A 17,573-nucleotide genomic window follows, 5' to 3' on the forward strand; every position below is an offset into this window, starting at 1 on the left:
TTCGAGCCCAATTTCTTGCAGGCTGTAATGGGACGCATCTTGCACAACAAAACCAGAATTAGGGTCAACCAGTCCCACATATCTCTCGACACCTTTCATCGAGGTCTGATACAGGAATGGCCACAATTTGAGGCGCTATATGCGCCAACCGTTGAACCAGTTCTGTGTCAACTCTGTGCTTCACATTACGCAGACATAAATGTGGAGTGCAGACACTTGCAGATGACATGAACATCATCCTTGCTGGCGAGGCAGATATTTGTCTCACGCATGATGCTGAGGGGAGCACAACAGCCAGTCCCCGAGTGGATAAAGTCTCCGACCCGCCCGGGAATCGAACCCGGGGCCGCTGCTTGGGAGACAAGCTCAGCTAAACACGCGAACACTCACACCGGCATATGATAAAGGTAGAGGCGACATCCTCAATAGGTAAAAATTTGCCCTGCTACGGGTGGGCGGTGAAAAAGCTATGCACCAATCGCAATCGCGTTGGCTCCCAAACGTCACACTGTGTTTTCGGTTACCTTACGAGAACACCGACTTTGGCAGTGTGATAGATTGCTAACGGCTCATTTCAGTGTCGACACTAAGGATATGTTGTACAAAAACGGGATGAACAAAATGTGTGGTTTTTTTTTTTTTTGACGTCTGTACGAGATCACAGACTACGACATTCGACAGATTGCAAATGACTCATTTCATTAACATCTATGCTCTATTCAAGCCCCACTGCGTCAGATCGGTTTACCCCATCTTGGTTAATATAACGATCTCCTCTCCAGGCCCCGAAAGCCCTAGAAATGCCTACCGGCCTCCGTGTCATCCTCTGTCCTGCGTCGTTAGGAGGATGAGCTCTCTCGGCCGTTTTGCAGACTTCCCAGATCGTAGGGTCAGTACGTCTCATTCAAGGAGCTCCTCAATTGGTATTACGAGGCTGGGTGCACCCCATACCAGTGCATCTACCAAAGAGAAATCCTTGGCAGAAACGGGAATCGAAACCACGTCCTCCACATGCAGTACCTATGATGACGAGTCAGCTACGGAGGGGGATCATTCTGGCTAACACAGCGACATAAATTTTGTCAGTCGTTGCTTGGGCAATCTGAGTGCCTAAGATCTTCAAGTTTCGTTTTGTAACGATAGCCGCACCCATTTCTGAAGCAGATTTAGATTTGCATAACTCTTTTCAACATTTTTTACGCCACTACCATTCTCAGTTTCTTATCAGCTAACAGAAATTCTGTAACTAAAATCATATTTCTGGCAGTATTCATGCTTGAAACAGAACCCCCGCCGCGTTATGTGCATTCGTATTTTTTTTATGGCAAGTTACATGGGGGAGGAACCATCCACCGTTCCACACCTTTTTACAACAACGAACATTTCAGGACTCATCGAAAGACTCACCTTACAGGAGTTTCTCTTCGACAAACTGGAGTAGGGCTTCGCGGAATGTTCATAAAAAATAGAAGATTTTCTCTGCTGAAACCGTCAGTTACAGGATACCCTCACACACAGATTCATTTGTTGTGACCAAAATGCAATTTGGTCGTGGACGATGGAGAAAGTAGCTTTAATTACCAGAACCAACCTTACCACCACAAACTTGAATTTTCATGGTCCAACTGGACTCGTACATGTACCCAGGAACCAAACATCGGTCGCATACATGGTATGTGGCTCATTTCATTCACTCCTCGATAACCACAGGCACTTCGGACACAGTGGGCGTTCAGTATTATCTGCAAGAGCAACACTGCATCATGGGACAAAGATACTGCAGTTTCAAAAGTGTTTGATCCCCATTGTTGGTTTGTACTGACGACGAAATCAGTTCTTTGAGTGTTTATTGTCTTCACTGGACCAGAAAGAATACGAACGCCAACGAAAAATTTTGTTTGAAAAACTTTTTTTACGTTGATAGCTGATCTTTATAGATTTTTATGAGCTGAATCCAAATCTAGCCTTAGTTTTTTGTATCACCCATAGTTTTCGAGCAATATGCTTTTTATTATAAAGTATAAAAATCCTATGCTATACGGTAAACGGGGAAATTAATGAAACGCTTTGTTACAACATAAGCATGGTTTGTATTTACAGTAAGCTACTTAAAACAATGATATGTGTTAATAGAGGTTTCACTTGTCGGCTGGAATTGGTTTGTATTTTCTTTCTCTTTTTTCTTTAAAGCTTCTTGTGTAACTTTTCCTACGATGACTCGCTTGCTGAACTACTCGGTGAAGTGACCAACAGTAGTCCCCCACCATGTTGATGTTCCAACTGCCTTGGTAGGGTTTTTCCATCACTTTAATGTCCTGGTGAAAACGCTCTCCTTGCTTCTCACTAACATCTCCCATATTGTCCGGGAAGTAATCAAGGCGACTGTCCAAAAAGTGAACTTTCAGGCTCATTAAACATCCTAAAATTTTAAACTTCTTTAACATTGTAGCTATAATATAAACATACCCTGGGTCTTTTTCATGCCCTAAGAACTTTTTAACGACTTGCTTGAACGATACCCATGCTTCTTTCTCATTTAAGGTCATTTATCTTGATCACAAAGTTTAGATCCAAAGTTTGATAGATAAACCTTCACAAAGTCTGTAACGTGTCTTTGGTGTTTTTTAATCACAGATTCACCACAAATATAACAAAAACTGTCAGCACAGTTTTTATAACTACGATTAGACATTGTACCCCACTCATGTACAGGAAACGGGAAAGTGATGTTAGGTTGACAGTAAACAAAACACCATCTGTTAACACAAAATCAGAATAGACCTTTTTTGCCAGCAAATGTTTTTCAGCAGTGCTACCAACGTTATCTAAATTCATTACACCTCCTCTTTAATTTATTTTAACTATATAAAAGCTGTTACATTCTTTAAATATCGCTTAATTTAGTATATTTAACAGTAAAACGTGAAGAAATGGTGGGTGATACAGTTTTTTAAGTATCGTATTTGGATTTCCCACGCTAGAAACATAAGAATAAGGTATTTTCAGCAAAAAAGTTTTTCCATTGTTGGCCTGTGATATCATAAATCTGAAGAAGGGGCTTCTTTTTTCCGTTTTAAGCATGTGGTTTAATTTTAAGAATTAAAAAAAATATACAAAGATCTTGGGTTCGATACCCAGTCAGTCTTCTGATTTTTATGCGTCACTTTTTTTCTTCTTTTCCCTCTCGCGAAGTTTTGTTACATGAAAAATCAGAGTTGCACAGTGGTTCAGAACCCACGTTGAACTGGAGGCTCCTCTACCTCTGGCTGGGTGAGTCACTTCAGTGGTCGGAGAAGGGCAATGGCAACGATCAGAAAGTTTACGTTCGAAGGTCGTGCAGTCCAGAATTTGTAAGCCAATCGGGCAAATTCGCCGTGAGCACTGAGCAATCATTTTGCCGACGCACTAGGTTGAAGATACCTGTTTGGTAAAGTACCATGTACTGCTGCTTAAAGAAGTCCGTAACTGCCTACTGTACGTCCTCGTCCCACAGGTATCGACGACCCTTCAAGGCCTTTTCTGAGGGAACGAAGGCGTAATAATCGCGTAGGAAGAGATGAGGACTATAGGGTGAGTACTCGAATCTCTCGCTGCAGCTTTAGTCGTTTGCAACAATGCGCTCAAGGAACGTGTTGTGCCTTTTGTCGAATCCAGGTCAGCACGGGACTTGGTACACCATTCCACAATTGTGGTTTTCGACAGACAAGCTCCTCATACTCATTCTTCATTCTCCGGTGGACATCTGCCGGTACTTTATCGTCCGGCAGCCGAGACTAGAATGTAACCACGTTGGTTCTGTTTGGACGCATTTGATAATAACGTTGCCATAATTTTACTCTTGCCCTTATCGATTTTACTGCTTTGGAGTTGTTGTCTATTAGTTTTTTGTTTATTTTTGTGAAAGTTTTATGTACCATTTTTTTAATGTTGGTCGTATGTGTGTGTCTTTTTTTATTTCTTGTTCTATGGCGTTGGCGATATTAACTGTGAGTTTATTTTGTTGTTAAGTTCATAATTTTGCATGTCTATGTGTGGCAGTGAGATGTTTCATCGACTTGTGTATTTTCGGGGGTAAGATGGTACGTAAGTTCTTTGTTTAATAGGTTTTCTTCATCTTTTGTATAAGATATATTTGTACGATTTTTAATGCGCTGATACCACTGGAATGGCGATGTAAATACTTGTGTGGGTTGTAGTGACTGATGCTGTGCAAATTTTAGGTTATTGGTTTTCTTATTATGCAATTCTTGCATCTGTCAGCTAATATGAGAGACATAGTTTTCAATAAAATTAAATATTAAGGTATCAACAAAATCTAGCTAAGGAAAACAAGTACAAGAATGTGGATCACGATTTCAGCTGCAACAAGACATCAAGGTTAAACTACGACAAGAAGAAGATTTGAACTAAGAAGTATATCTGGCGCATCTGCATATGAACAACAGTGTTACGCCTCTAACAGTTGACGTTATATTTAATTTTATAGGTAACTATGTTTCTCACGTTAGCACACAGATACAAAGATTGCACAGTAAGAAAATTAATAACCTAAAATTTGCACAACACCAATCACTAAATCCTACACAAAATCTAACATCACCATTCAAGTTCTACCCAAGCATTGAAAATTTATAAATGTGCCCTTTACAAAAGATGAGGAAAATCTACTATTAAAAAAGGACTTAAGAACAATTGTAAAAAACTATCTATAAACATGGCCAAGTTATGAACGAAAAACCAAAATGAACTCAAAGTTAACATCGCTAACATCATAAAATAAGGAATAAAAAAACACACACATACAACCAAGATACAAAAACGAAATATAAAACCCTGACAAAAATAAACAATAAATTGACAGACGTCGCCATAGTTAAAGTTTCCGCATTTACCGAACGCATGTCGGAAGGACATGGATGCTGGACTATTCCGTTGCCTATATGCCGGTGCTTATATACCCGCATCACAGTCACGTTACGGTGCATATACGTTACTGCAAAGCCCCAAACGGAAATCTTTCGTTCGACCCGTATATAATGGGATCATGTCTAGTATAGCTCAGTGGTCTTCAAACCAACTTTTGGACTGATGACATCTTTGTGTTACCTTTCTTTTTACCAATAATGCTATTAGATAACTTTAGCTGTATTCATTTATTACGTTTTGCTAACTGTCATCACCATTCATTCAAAAAGATTTCGGGTTTGCAGCCGGTCGTCGTTAGCTTCCATCCTCGATATTTCGACTGGACAACTGCCAGCCATCCTCAGGTGAGCCATCGAAGTCTTGCAGCGAGTATTCCGCGCATGCGTCAAAATCATATGGACAGACGAACCACACCGCCAGCAGCGCCCTCGCTGGTGGAACTGCAGAACTCAGCTGTCTTCGGCGTTGTCAATTGCCGCGGCCATCGGAGTACTCTGACGTCTTCGTCTGGTAGAGATGACGGGGTTCCACGCATTACCTAGCTGGTAGCGATTGTCACGGTTGATAATATTGTCTGTCATGCGAATTTCCACTGACTCTTTTATGACAGGGTCCCAAAAGGATGTTGCTGTGGCCAAAATTGTTGTCTTGTCATACTCCATTGAGTGTCCAGTGGAAATGCAATGCTCAGCAATTGCAGACTTGTTAGGTTTCAAAAGGTGAGTACAGCGTTGATATTCAGTGCAACGTTCTTCTATTGTTCGCAATGTTTGTCCTGTATATGACATGCAACACTGACAAGGTATTTTATAAATTCCCGTCATCCACAAAACCAGATCGTCTTTCAGTGATCCCAGCAGGTCGGAAATCTTCTATGGTGGACGGAAAATTTCTTTCACTTCGAAACCGTGGAGGATTCTTGCAATTTTGAAGGAAATGTTGCCATCAAATATCGTGGATGGAAGCTAACGACAACCGGCTGCAAGCCCGAAATCTTTTTGAATACTTAGTTCGCTGGGAAAATTTTAAATTTCATGTCATCACCATATCAAAACTTATGATGGCCAATAAAACTTAGGCGTAAGCGAGGCATGCAGTTTATTGGAACTGACACTGGACATTTTAAGTTTCGATCTGATGATGACAGTTGGAAAAATGTTGTAATAAATGAAAGTGCATAAAGCGATCTAATGAAATTGTTCGTAAAAATTCATAACGATCATAGACTCATTCAGGGGATTTCTTATCTTTATTAATATGTCGTGGGTCATCAAAACTATCGTCAACAGACAACTGTATAGTACAAAAATACCGCAAGACCGGACGTTACTGGTAGTAGTGTCCAGTCGTAGAGAGTCGCTAGGGGTGACGAAACTTGCCTGTTTAGCACCAGGAATGAACCGCAGCTGCGTCCTACGCCACACATGACGGTCTTTCCACATGTGCTCGCGCATTTGGAGCGCCCGCAATCGCACGGATCAGCTGTGCGGCGTATTTCAAAAGCCCTGCCGGGGCTACAGGCGGTTGTCGCGGGATTTATCGGCAGCGGCAAGTGTCTGGGCTTTGCTCACAGCAGCTCCAGCCGCGCCAAGTGCACAAGTTTGAGTATTTTCAGGCCGGCAGCAGCATGCGAGGTCAGTCCATTTGTAGCCTCACAAGAAAGCTACGCCAGTGAATGTAAAACATCTGTTCAAGGAAAGTTGACTATTCTCATAAGCCACTTAAAGCCGTCTTGAGCCTGTTTAAGGAATGCATACGCAGCAGGAGCGTGTCGTAGCTACAGCCGGCAACCTATCATACAGTGAGTAATTCTAAAAGTCCAACGGCTCGGATCTGTGTGATTCAGGGAAAAGCTGAGGTGGTGCAGTGAAGGAAAGTAAAAGTTAGGCGCTCTTGAAAACCGAACTGCAATCAGTGATGCCGAAAATGTCTATGATCGAATAAAACAGCGTGTTTGGTCAGAAACTGTTTCATCTGTAAGTGACATCATCCTTGTGTCTCACTGACAGGCGAACCTAGACCTCCCTCGCAATCTGCTTCCGCAACAGACGTCGAGAATACACGCTTATACAGTGACGATCGAGACGGAAATAACCAGTGGGTGGTGGTGGTCTTGTTTATGTCCGGTACGGCAAAGAGAGGTTACGGTGCAAAACGCCTAGTCGGCAAACTTAGCATCAGTGACCTGCTTTAAATTCTAAACCTCCTCGCGACGTCTAATGAAGTGAGGACACGGGATAGTGCTGAAGGTATTTAAGACACCTCATAGGCAATCTCCCAAATTGGACCCAATTAGAAAGGTTTGTACCACGACGTGAAATGCGAGAGTATAGCACACTGACATGTGTACAGTAAACCGCAGTTAACAGCAGTAAACGTTCCATGTTGGTAACAGAGGAACGCCATGTGGGAGGACAAATAACGTGTCACCTTTAGTTGAACCAGATGCGTCTGTCATGTATTTTTATTTTCTCCTTTCGGAGTATGCTGATGCATTAGATCCATACTTAACAATCATATACAACCGTTCGCTCGACGAAAGATCCGTACCCAAAGCCTGGAAAGTTGCACAGGTCACACCAATATTCAAGAAAGGTAGTAGAAGTAATCCACCAAATTACAGGCCCATATCGTTAACGTCGATAATCAGCAGAATTTTAGAACATATATTGTGTTCCGACATTACGAATTACCTAAAAGGAAACGGTCTATTGACACCCAGTCAATATGGGTTTACAAAACATCGTTTCTGTGAAACACAACTAGCTCATTATTCACATGAAGTGCTGAGTGCTATTGACAAGGGATTTAAGATCGATTCCGTATTCCTGGATTTCCGGAAGGCTTTTGACACTGTACCACACAAGCGGCTCGAAGTGAAATTGCGTGCTTATGGAATATCGTCTCAGTTATGTGACTGGATCTGTGATTTCCTATCAGAGAGGTCACAGTTCGTAGTAACTGACGGACAGTCATCGAGTAAAACAGAAGTGATTTATGGCGTACCACAAGGTAGTGTTATAGGCCCTTTGCTGTTCCTTATCTATGTAAACGATTTTGGAGACAATCTGAGCAGTCGTCTTCGGCTGTTTGCAGATGACGCTGTCGTTTATCGACTGATAAAGTCATCAGAAGACCATAACAAACTGCAAAACGATCTAGAAAAGACATCTGAATGGTGCGAAAAGTGGCAGTTGACCCTAAATAACGAAAAGTGTGAGGTCATCCACATGAGTGCTAAAAGGAATTCGTTAAACTCCGGTTACACGATAAATCAGTCTAATCTAAAAGCCGTAAATTCAACTAAATACCTAGGTATTACAATAACGAAGAACTTAAATTGGAAGGAACACATAGAAAATGTTGTGGGGAAGGCTAACCAAAGACTGCGTTTATTGGCAGATGTACGAAGGAGACTCCCTACACTACGCTTGTCCGACATCTTTTAGAATGCTGGTGCGTGGTGTGGGATCCTTACCAGATAGGACTAACGGAATACATCGAAAAAGTTCAAAGAAAGGCAGCACGTTTTGTATAATCTCGATATAAGGGAGAGAATGTCACAGAAATGATTTAGGATTTGGGCTGGACATCATTAAAAGAAAGGCGTTTTTCGTTGCGACGGAATCTTCTCAAGAAATTCCTATCACCAACTTTCTCATCCGAATGCGAAAATATTTTGTTGACACCGACCTACACGGGGAGTAACGATCACCAAGATAAAGTAAGGGAAATCAGAGCTCGTACGGAAAGAAACAGGTGTTGGTTCTTTCCGCGCGCTATACGAGATTGGAATATTAGAGAATTGTGAAGGTGGTTCGATAAACCCTCTGCCAGGCAGAGTATGCATGTAGATGTAGGTAGAATTCTTTATACAAGTGCGTGGTAATGCTCATGCTCAACTATTACTGACTGAAACACGTATGCCGGCCGTTGTGGCCGAGCGATTCTAGGCGCTTCAGTCTGGAACCGCGCGACCGCTACGGTCGCAGGTTCGAAAAAAAAAAAAAAGGTTCATATGGCTCTGAGCACTATGGGACTTAACTTCTGATGTCATCAGTCCCCTAGAACTTAGAACTACCTAAACCTAACTAACCTAAGGACATCACACACATCCATGCCCGAGGCAGGATTCGAACATGCGACCGTAGCGGTCGCACGGTTCCAGACTGTAGCGCCTAGAACTGCTCGGCCACGCCGGCCGGCTCGCAGGTTTGAATCCTGCCTCGGGCAAGGATGTGTGTGTTGTCCTTAGGTTAGTTAGGCTTAAGTAGTTCTAATTTGTAGGGGACTGATGACCTCACATGTTAAGTCCCATAGTGCTCAGAGCCATTTGAACCATTTTTGATACGTTTACGTCTATTCCCACTTACTGTCTGTCTCAGCTAAGATTCGTAAGGCGCCTTTTATCTGGTGTTTCAGCAGATATTTGTAGTTTCGTTTCTGTAATGTGTAGCTATAGCCTGCCCAAATAAACAATGATCATCAGAGGTTCCATGCAACGTCCAGGGTCAACGGAAAGTGTCGATTTGTTTCCCGTTACAAACAAAATAATTTTTAAAGTGGAATTTTATGTGCCTATTCCATAGATGGACAGAAAATCGTCTTGTGCGATATTCGTTAAATGGATATCTATTAACAGGGGCAGGAAAATATGCATAATCACGACTTCAGCAGCGCTGCCGTCCCGTGATATCTGGTACCACGACGTAACAGTTCTAATTAAGAAGTACATTAGTTGCAGGGTTAGCCATTCATTACTTTCTTTGAACACAATGGATTACTATTTGTCACCTGTTTGTTATACGGTGTGTAGCTCGCTTGCTTGCGGCAAGAGGAGAAAAAGTTTCCTGTTACGGCAGCTGCAGTTTCTTCCTTTTAAAATTCTGTAGGTGCCACGGCACTCTGGCTTTCTTACCGCAAGCTGCCTGACCCGTCGCAATCCGTTTCTCATCAGGCACAAAAGGAAATGATGCTAACTCGTTTCCTAGAAGAAGAGGATGCCGTGAGTGAATGGGGAGCGTTTTTCTCGTTATCTGTCTGTCCACTTGATTTCTGTACAGAAGACTGTACCTATGACACTGTCCATAACGGAGTTGCTCCTGCAATGTATCACAGAATGCAAACTGCCTAGAACCATAGAGCTGGTCGTCGTAAAATGTGCTAACACTTGCTCCATGTTTTACCAAATTCTCCCGCGATTAAAAAACGGGTCATGACGCACTTTGACTCGACAAATGCCACTATCACTTTCAGGATTAGGATTATGAAAAATATTATGATTTGCAAGCCTGGCTGAGAATAATGGTCACCTCGGAATCGTCCTCAAGTACAGTGTGACACACGGGAGACGGACGGTTTTGAACTGCGTAGTACTGAGGGCGCGGTGGTGGGAGGTGGTGGGAGCTGGTCGTGGTGGGGATAGTTCTGATCCACACAAGACGCCATTTCATTTACTCAGTCACTATGGAGCAGTGGGACTTGCAACGTCGAGTGTTTGTCTATGACAGTTTCGTTAAAAGTGCTGAGTCTATTATTGCTACACAGCGATTGTTTCGTGCGCGGTTTAATGTCGGTCGACATGGAGCTGTCCCGAGCCGTAACACATTCCTCAGATGGATGGAAAACTTCAGATCAACTGGAAACATACTGGATAAGAAGCATCCTGGCCCGAGACGCAGAGTAACGACACGAGAAAGTGTTGAAAGGGTAAGGTAAGCGGCAGTCAGAAGCCCAGGACGGTCAGCTAAACGTCATACTAGTGAGTTATGAATCAATCGTGAATTGGTTAGATGAATTTTGCATAAAGAATTAAAATTCCATCTCTACAAAATGCTCATTGTCCAACAACTTAAGGAAACTAATTTTGTGGTACGGGAAGACTTCGCTTACAGAATGCAAGTGATTTTGGGATAGAATGAAAATGAAATTTTATTGATGAGCCATGAAGCTCATTTTCATTTAAATGGGACCGTGAATAACCAAAACCTACGTTGCTGGCGTTACTGGGCTCCAGAGCATCCACACCTTATCCAACAGCGTCCTCTACACTCAGAAAAAGTAAGTCTGGTGTGCTCTTGGCTCCGTTGGCATTATTGGACCTTTTTTTTTTTTTTTTTTTTTTTTTTTTTTTTAAGAGAACGGGGCCACAGTTACTGTTAATTCGGTTCGTTACATTCGTATGCTTGAAACATTCTTGAAACCAGAACTAGGAAGACGATGAATCCCTTTAAAACGCGTTTGGTTCCAGCAGGATGGGGCAACATCGCACACTGCAAACACTTCAATGACAGTTCTTAGACGCATGTTTTGGATTAACTCACGTTTTGGCAATATTCCTTGGCCTCCCAGGTCTCCCGACTTGTCAGTATGTCACTTTTTTCTGTGGGGGTACCTTAAGAACTGTGTCTATAACCACAAAGCACGAAATTTGGACGAGTTGAAGAATGCAATCATTCAAGAAATTGCTGCCATCCCTGCAGAGATTTTAATCCGTGTGATGGAGGATTTCGAGAAGAGACTTGAGTCCTGCATTCTAAATGATGGACATCACCTTGGCGACATTATTTTTCACAAATAGCTTTATTAACTAAAATGGCAAATAATGAGCTTTGATTTTGTGTAAATAAATATGCATTGATTTTAAAGTTGGCTGAGTATTATTTCATTAAAGACTGTGTGTCTCCCATGTGTCACCCAGTACACTCTCAGAAGGAAAAAAAATGACAAAAAAGAGATACAACATGAAGGAATGATCTGAATGGGACTGAAATCAGTAGGTATGATGTATATGTACATACCAACAAATGATTAAAATTTCACAAATTGAGCAAGTCAGTAACGTGCTGATCCACCTCTGGCCCTTGTGCAAGCAATTTTTAAGCTTGGCACTAATTGATGGAGTTGTTGGACGTCCTCCTAAGGGATATCGTATCAAATTTTGTCAACCGGTGCATTAGATCGTCAAAATTACGAGGGGATTGGAGGGTCCTGCCCATAATGCACCAAACGTTCTCAACTGGCAAGAGACCCAGTGACCTCGCTTTGGGCGGGCATTATCTTGCTGAAATGTGAGCCCAGGATGGCAAGCCGTGAAGGGTAACAAAATGGGGTACACAACACCGTCGACATACTACTGTGCTGTAAGGGGCGGAAAATGATAATCAAATGAATCATGTTATGAAATGAAGTGGCACACCAGACCATCACTCTTGGTTGTCGGGCCGTATGGCGAGCGGCAGTCGCATTGGTATCCCAATGGTCATGGAACTCAGATCGAAGACTGATCACTGAAGACAATTATGCTCCAGCCAATGAGAGTCCAGGTCAGAGAAGTGTCTGGAGACACTCTGGACAACCGTGTGATAGTAACCCGACTGTCACCCACCATGCGGCCCGACGACGATACATCGACAATATCCTGTGCCCAGTTTTGTTGTCCTTCATGATAAGCTGTCCTGGGTTTACATTTCTGCAAGATAATGTCCGCCCGCACGCGGCGAGAGTTTCTATCACTTGTCTTCGTGCTAGCCAAACCGTACCTTGGCCAGCAATGTCGCCGGATTTCTCCGCAATTGAGGTCTTTGTAGTATTACTGGCAGGGCCAACCAAACAGCTCAGAATTTTTACAGTCTAACGTGCCAATTGGACAGAATTTGGCACCAAATCCATCAAGAGGGCATCCAACAACTCTACCAATCAACGCCAAGCCAAGTAACTGCTGGCATAAGGGCCAGAGGTGGACTAGCGCATTTCTGTCCTTCTCAATTTGTGAAGTTTTTTTCTTGAATAAATCATTCAATGTTTCTGAAATTGTAGTCATTTGTTGTATATGTACACCGCATCCACCGATTTCTGTCCCATCTGGATAATTCCTTCGTGGTGCGCTTTTTTTTTTTTTTGTCTTAGAGTGTGTACGGCACAGTGTTACTGGTTTCACAGTTACAGAAACGGTAATCAGAAAGCAGTAGATTACGAGAGATACGTTACTCCTGTAAGAGTCTGATTTCATAATCTGCCCCCCCCCCCCCCCCATCTTTAAAAACCAGTTTCAAATCAAATGGCTCTGAGCACTATGGGACTTAGCATCTGAGGTCACCAGTCCCCAAGAACTTAGAACTACTTAAACCTAACTAACCTAAGGACATCACACACATCCATGCCCGAGGCAGCATTTGAACCTGCGACTGTAGCAGTCGTGCGGTTCCGAACTGGAGCGCCTAGAACCGCTCAGCCACCGCTGCCGGAAAATCAGTTTCCTTGTCATTTATATCCAGTACATGTCGTGGGATTTTAGAGGAGGAGCTGTGATCAATACCTGAATGTGTTGTACTCGGCCCATGCAGTACGGCCGTCAAAGGCTTCCAGCTCAATTCGTAGCATCATCTCCTTCTCGTGGGTCAATCTGCAAAGGAAAGCAATACAAACGCGTGAGCAACAAGAAAAGCACATATGACTTAATAGATAAGAACAATTTGTATTCAAGATGTCCAGCGGCCTTCATGAAGTTAATGAATGACATTACGGTCAGTGCAAGACAGTGCACAGTACCAGTATGTTCCAATAAGTTCCGCGGAAAAGCGATTTTTCAGGTGTCGTACATCGAGTTCAATTAATCACAGAGGTAAGGGATCAAATGTTTTGGATAGATCTTGGCCTAGCGATCATTCTTATATCTATCGGAAGAACGAGCATACTGTACCTGTACTACAGCACATAGTTCAAATTTAAACAAAAAAATGGTTCAAATGGCTCTGAGCACTATGGGACTCAACTGCTGAGGTCATTAGTCCCCTAGAACTTAGAACTAGTTAAACCTAACTAACCTAAGGACATCACAAACATCCATGCCCGAGGCAGGATTCGAACCTGCGACTGTAGCGGTCTTGCGGTTCCAGACTGCAGCGCCTTTAACCACACGGCCACTTCGGCCGGCAAAATTTAAACATTTCACACTGCACACTTCCTCCAGAACAGGCAAATTGAGGAAATCGGTTGGTTCTTTTGGATTAGCTGTTCTCTAGGGTGAGTCTTATAGGGCTTATAAGAAAATCACGGTTTGTTCGTGGGTGGTTCCTGAGAAAAACCCAAAAACTATGAATTCTGCGTAAGAAAACTATGGGGATGGTCATTTCTATAATGTTTATCCATGGCAAATCGACGAAATTCTTGCCATATGTTCTTGAAACTTTTTAGAGATCATTGTTCATTACCGAGAGCCAGAAGTTCGAAGTTACTGTACGAGGGGCGTTTGAAAAGTCCGTGCAAAAAAAAAACAAAAAAACTACTTATTATTTGGGGTAAACCTTTTCTATTCTTCGACATAGTCTCCTTTTAGACATACACTTCGTCAAACGCTGTTCTAATTTGTTGATCCCTTCCGAATAATAAGAACTGTCCAAGTCTGCAAAATAGCTACTAGTTGCTGCAATCACCTCCTTGTTTGAATAACATCTTTGTCCCGCCAGTCATTTCTTCAAATTGACGAACAAATAGTAGTCCGAGGGCCAAGTCTGGAGAATAGGGGGGATGTGAAACGAGTTGGAATCCTATTTCCATTAATTTTACAACCACAACTGCTGAGGTTTGTGCCGATGTATTGTCGTGATGGAAAAAGACTTTTTTGCGGTCGAATCGCCGGCGTTTTTCTTGCAGCTCGGTTTTTAAACGGTCCGATAACGACGAGTAATATGCACCTGTAATAGTTTTACCCTTTTCCATATAGCCGATGAAGATTATCCCTTGCGAATCCCAAAAGACAGTTGCCATAACCTTTCCGGCCGAAGGAATGGTCTTCGCCTTTTTTGGTAGAGATTCTCCCTTGGTAACCCATTGTTTAGACTTTTGTTTGGTCTCAGGAGTATAGTAACGTATCCATGTTTCATCCACAGTGACGAAACGACGCTTTAAGTCCTGTGGATTCTTCCTGAACAGCTGCAAACCATCCTTGCAACACTTCACACGATTCCGTTTTTGGTCAAGCGTGAGCAATCGCGGAACCCATCTTGCTGATAGCTTTCTCATGTACAAATGTTTATGCAAAATATTATGTAGCCGTTCATTCGAGATGCCCACAGCACTAGCAATCTCACGCACCTGAAGTCTTCTGTCATCCATCACCATATCATGGATTTTATCAATGATTTCTGGCAGCATCACTTGTGCCCATAAGGCCACTCCGAAAGTTTTGAAACCACTTATAATCTGTTCTAATCGATGGTGGAGAGTCACCGTAATGTTTATCGAGCACCTCTTTAGTCTCCTGAGGCGTCTTGCATTTCATAAAGTAATGTTTAATCATCACACGAAATTCTTTTAGTCATTCGACTTCCTTGGTTAATACGAATGCCAAACACAAATAAATAGACCAATATGGATGAAACTTGGTGTGCGTTCTTTCCAAAGATGCTACTAACTAAACATGACCTCCATACGCGCCGGCGGTGCCATATCTCGGCCTTTGCACGGACTTTTCAAACGCCCTTCGTACTTATGCACGCAAAATAAGCACGTGATATCTGATCTAAGGCGTAAATGTACCGTAGTTTTAACTGATAGAGAACTCGTGACAAGAGTCTGGGGTCATTGCAATGGTTCTGAGGTCACCAAACTAATTTTTAGTTCTCATTTTTCACCAATAAAAGCTTCTGACGCGGTGTCTCTGTGTAATGGAACTTCATGCCTGTACAAGCTACCTGGCCCTGGAAATTAGTGGATGGTGCCACCTGACGCCGTAGGCACCTTACAAAAAATTATTTTGTCATGTGAAGTTCTCTGTACTTGCAAATTAAAAAATGCATTTTTTGGTACCATGTAGGTGCAAAAGTAAAGTAGTGCAAAGTGAATTTACGTTGGATGTGAAGTGTATAAATAAACCGTCAAAGCTTTACTGACCCTTCTCCCACCCTACTATAGCAGCGGACGGAAGGGAAGGAGCTGAAAAATGCTCCTATCGGAGCACAAAATAGACGAATATGTTCTTCTTGAAAAGACTCTGGCAGAAAAGCGGGGAGGCTGTTGCCTCAACCCTCATTTCGCCTTCCTCACCAGAAATTTTGGAACGTGAACATATTCGCGTCTTTTTATGCTAACAGACAGTAGCAGATGGAGAGTGACAGTGAAATGGTTCAAATGGCTCTCAGCACTGTGGGACTTAACATCTGTGGTCATCAATCCCCTAGAACTTAGAACTACTTAAACCTAACTAACCTAAGGACATCACACACTTCCATGCCCGTGGCAGGATTCGAACCTGCGACCTTAGTAGTCGCGTGGTTCCGGACTGAGCGCCTGAACCGCTAGACCACCGCAGCCGGCTGGGCACAGGGGGAGGCTGTATTTTGGAATGGAACTTCAAACGCTTGGGAACAGGGGGAAAAATACGAGGGGTGTCCAGAAGGTAAGTTCCGATGGATCGCGAAATGGAAACGACTATAAAAGTCTTATAAAGCTTTGCACAGATGTGTTGGGCAGTGTCTCTTGTATGACCCTAGATAGCATCACGTCGCTCTTCTCATTTCTGAGCTCACAGTGAGAGCGTAGAAGATGTCTAGAAAGTAGTGTCTCCAGCCAAGTACGAGGGCCTGGTGAGAAATTTCGTCTGAAGCTATGCAGCTAACATTACATAGCTGCCTTGCGGTTTCTTCTACAAGACAATTCTCAGCCGCATTCTGCAGGGGCAATGAAGATGCTCCTGCATCGTTTTCAGTTGGAAATGTTTGATTATCCACAATACAGCCCTAACTGTCTCCCTCTGAGTTCCATCTCTGTTCACATGAACCGCTGGCTATGAAGACACCATTTTTGCACAGCCAACGAGCTCCAGGTCAGCGTAGAGAATTGGCGGAAAGCACTGGCGGCTGTCTTCTATGATGAGGGTATTGCAAGGTTGGTACAACGCTAAGGCAAATGTCTAAGTCGGAACGGCGACTAGGTAGAGATGTAGCTGGAAGGTGTAGCTAACTGTTACAAATAAAAAATTTTTGATTTTCGCTGTGGTTTCCACATCGCGAGCAATCGGAAATTACTTTCCGGACAGCCCTCGTAAGTTGAACACCTTCAGAAGTTTTGAGCTGCCGAGGTACGTGAAGACAGTACCAGATGGAAAGGAAGACAAAAGGAGACATTCTAAGTGAGGGACGAGAGAGCGGTAGTGGGATATACTGTAAATTAATGGGAGAAAAAGAAGGCAGTGCGAGACAATGCTAGTGACAGGGAGGTGCTAAGTCTGAAGGCTTCACTACAAAGACGGACTGGGTAAAATTATTTAGAATGTTCTGTGTTAGAAAAGGGCGACTTCCGCATGCCAAAATTGTTGGCGAGGAAGGTGGTTTGAGGCAGCTGGTTCCCTACTTTTCTGCCAGAGTCTTCTAAAAAATGAAAGTATTCGCCTTTTTTGAGCTCTGATGGGAGCATTTTTCCTCTGATTGCAATAACCTTTTCTTGGCTGCGTAGTGTGTAGGTAATACCAAATCAGAGTAATATATTCGGAATTATACGACTGCAGAGCTACCTACAGCAGCATACAATCAAAATTCTTCTTCATCTCTGTGTTTCTTACGAGTTTTATCTAAAATTACAGAGATACTGACTTGGTGACGTAAATTTTCCCTTTTTCATGGGTATATAAAAAGTTATACCATCTCATC

At 42.8% G+C, this 17,573-nt stretch overlaps 1 protein-coding gene across 1 annotated transcript in view; it reads right to left on the reverse strand.

Annotated features, from left to right (window-relative positions):
* The window catches only part of LOC126455783 (angiopoietin-related protein 6-like), a 1,041,335-nt gene that overhangs the window by 51,781 nt on the left and 971,981 nt on the right, over window positions 1-17,573 (reverse strand). The window contains exon 12 of the mRNA XM_050091581.1: window positions 13,244-13,330. Coding sequence (XP_049947538.1) covers window positions 13,244-13,330 — 87 coding nt within the window. The remainder of the gene's footprint in view (window positions 1-13,243; window positions 13,331-17,573) is intronic.

This window comes from Schistocerca serialis, chromosome 1 (genome assembly GCF_023864345.2).
Source record: "Schistocerca serialis cubense isolate TAMUIC-IGC-003099 chromosome 1, iqSchSeri2.2, whole genome shotgun sequence".
NCBI classification, from domain to species: domain Eukaryota; kingdom Metazoa; phylum Arthropoda; class Insecta; order Orthoptera; family Acrididae; genus Schistocerca; species Schistocerca serialis.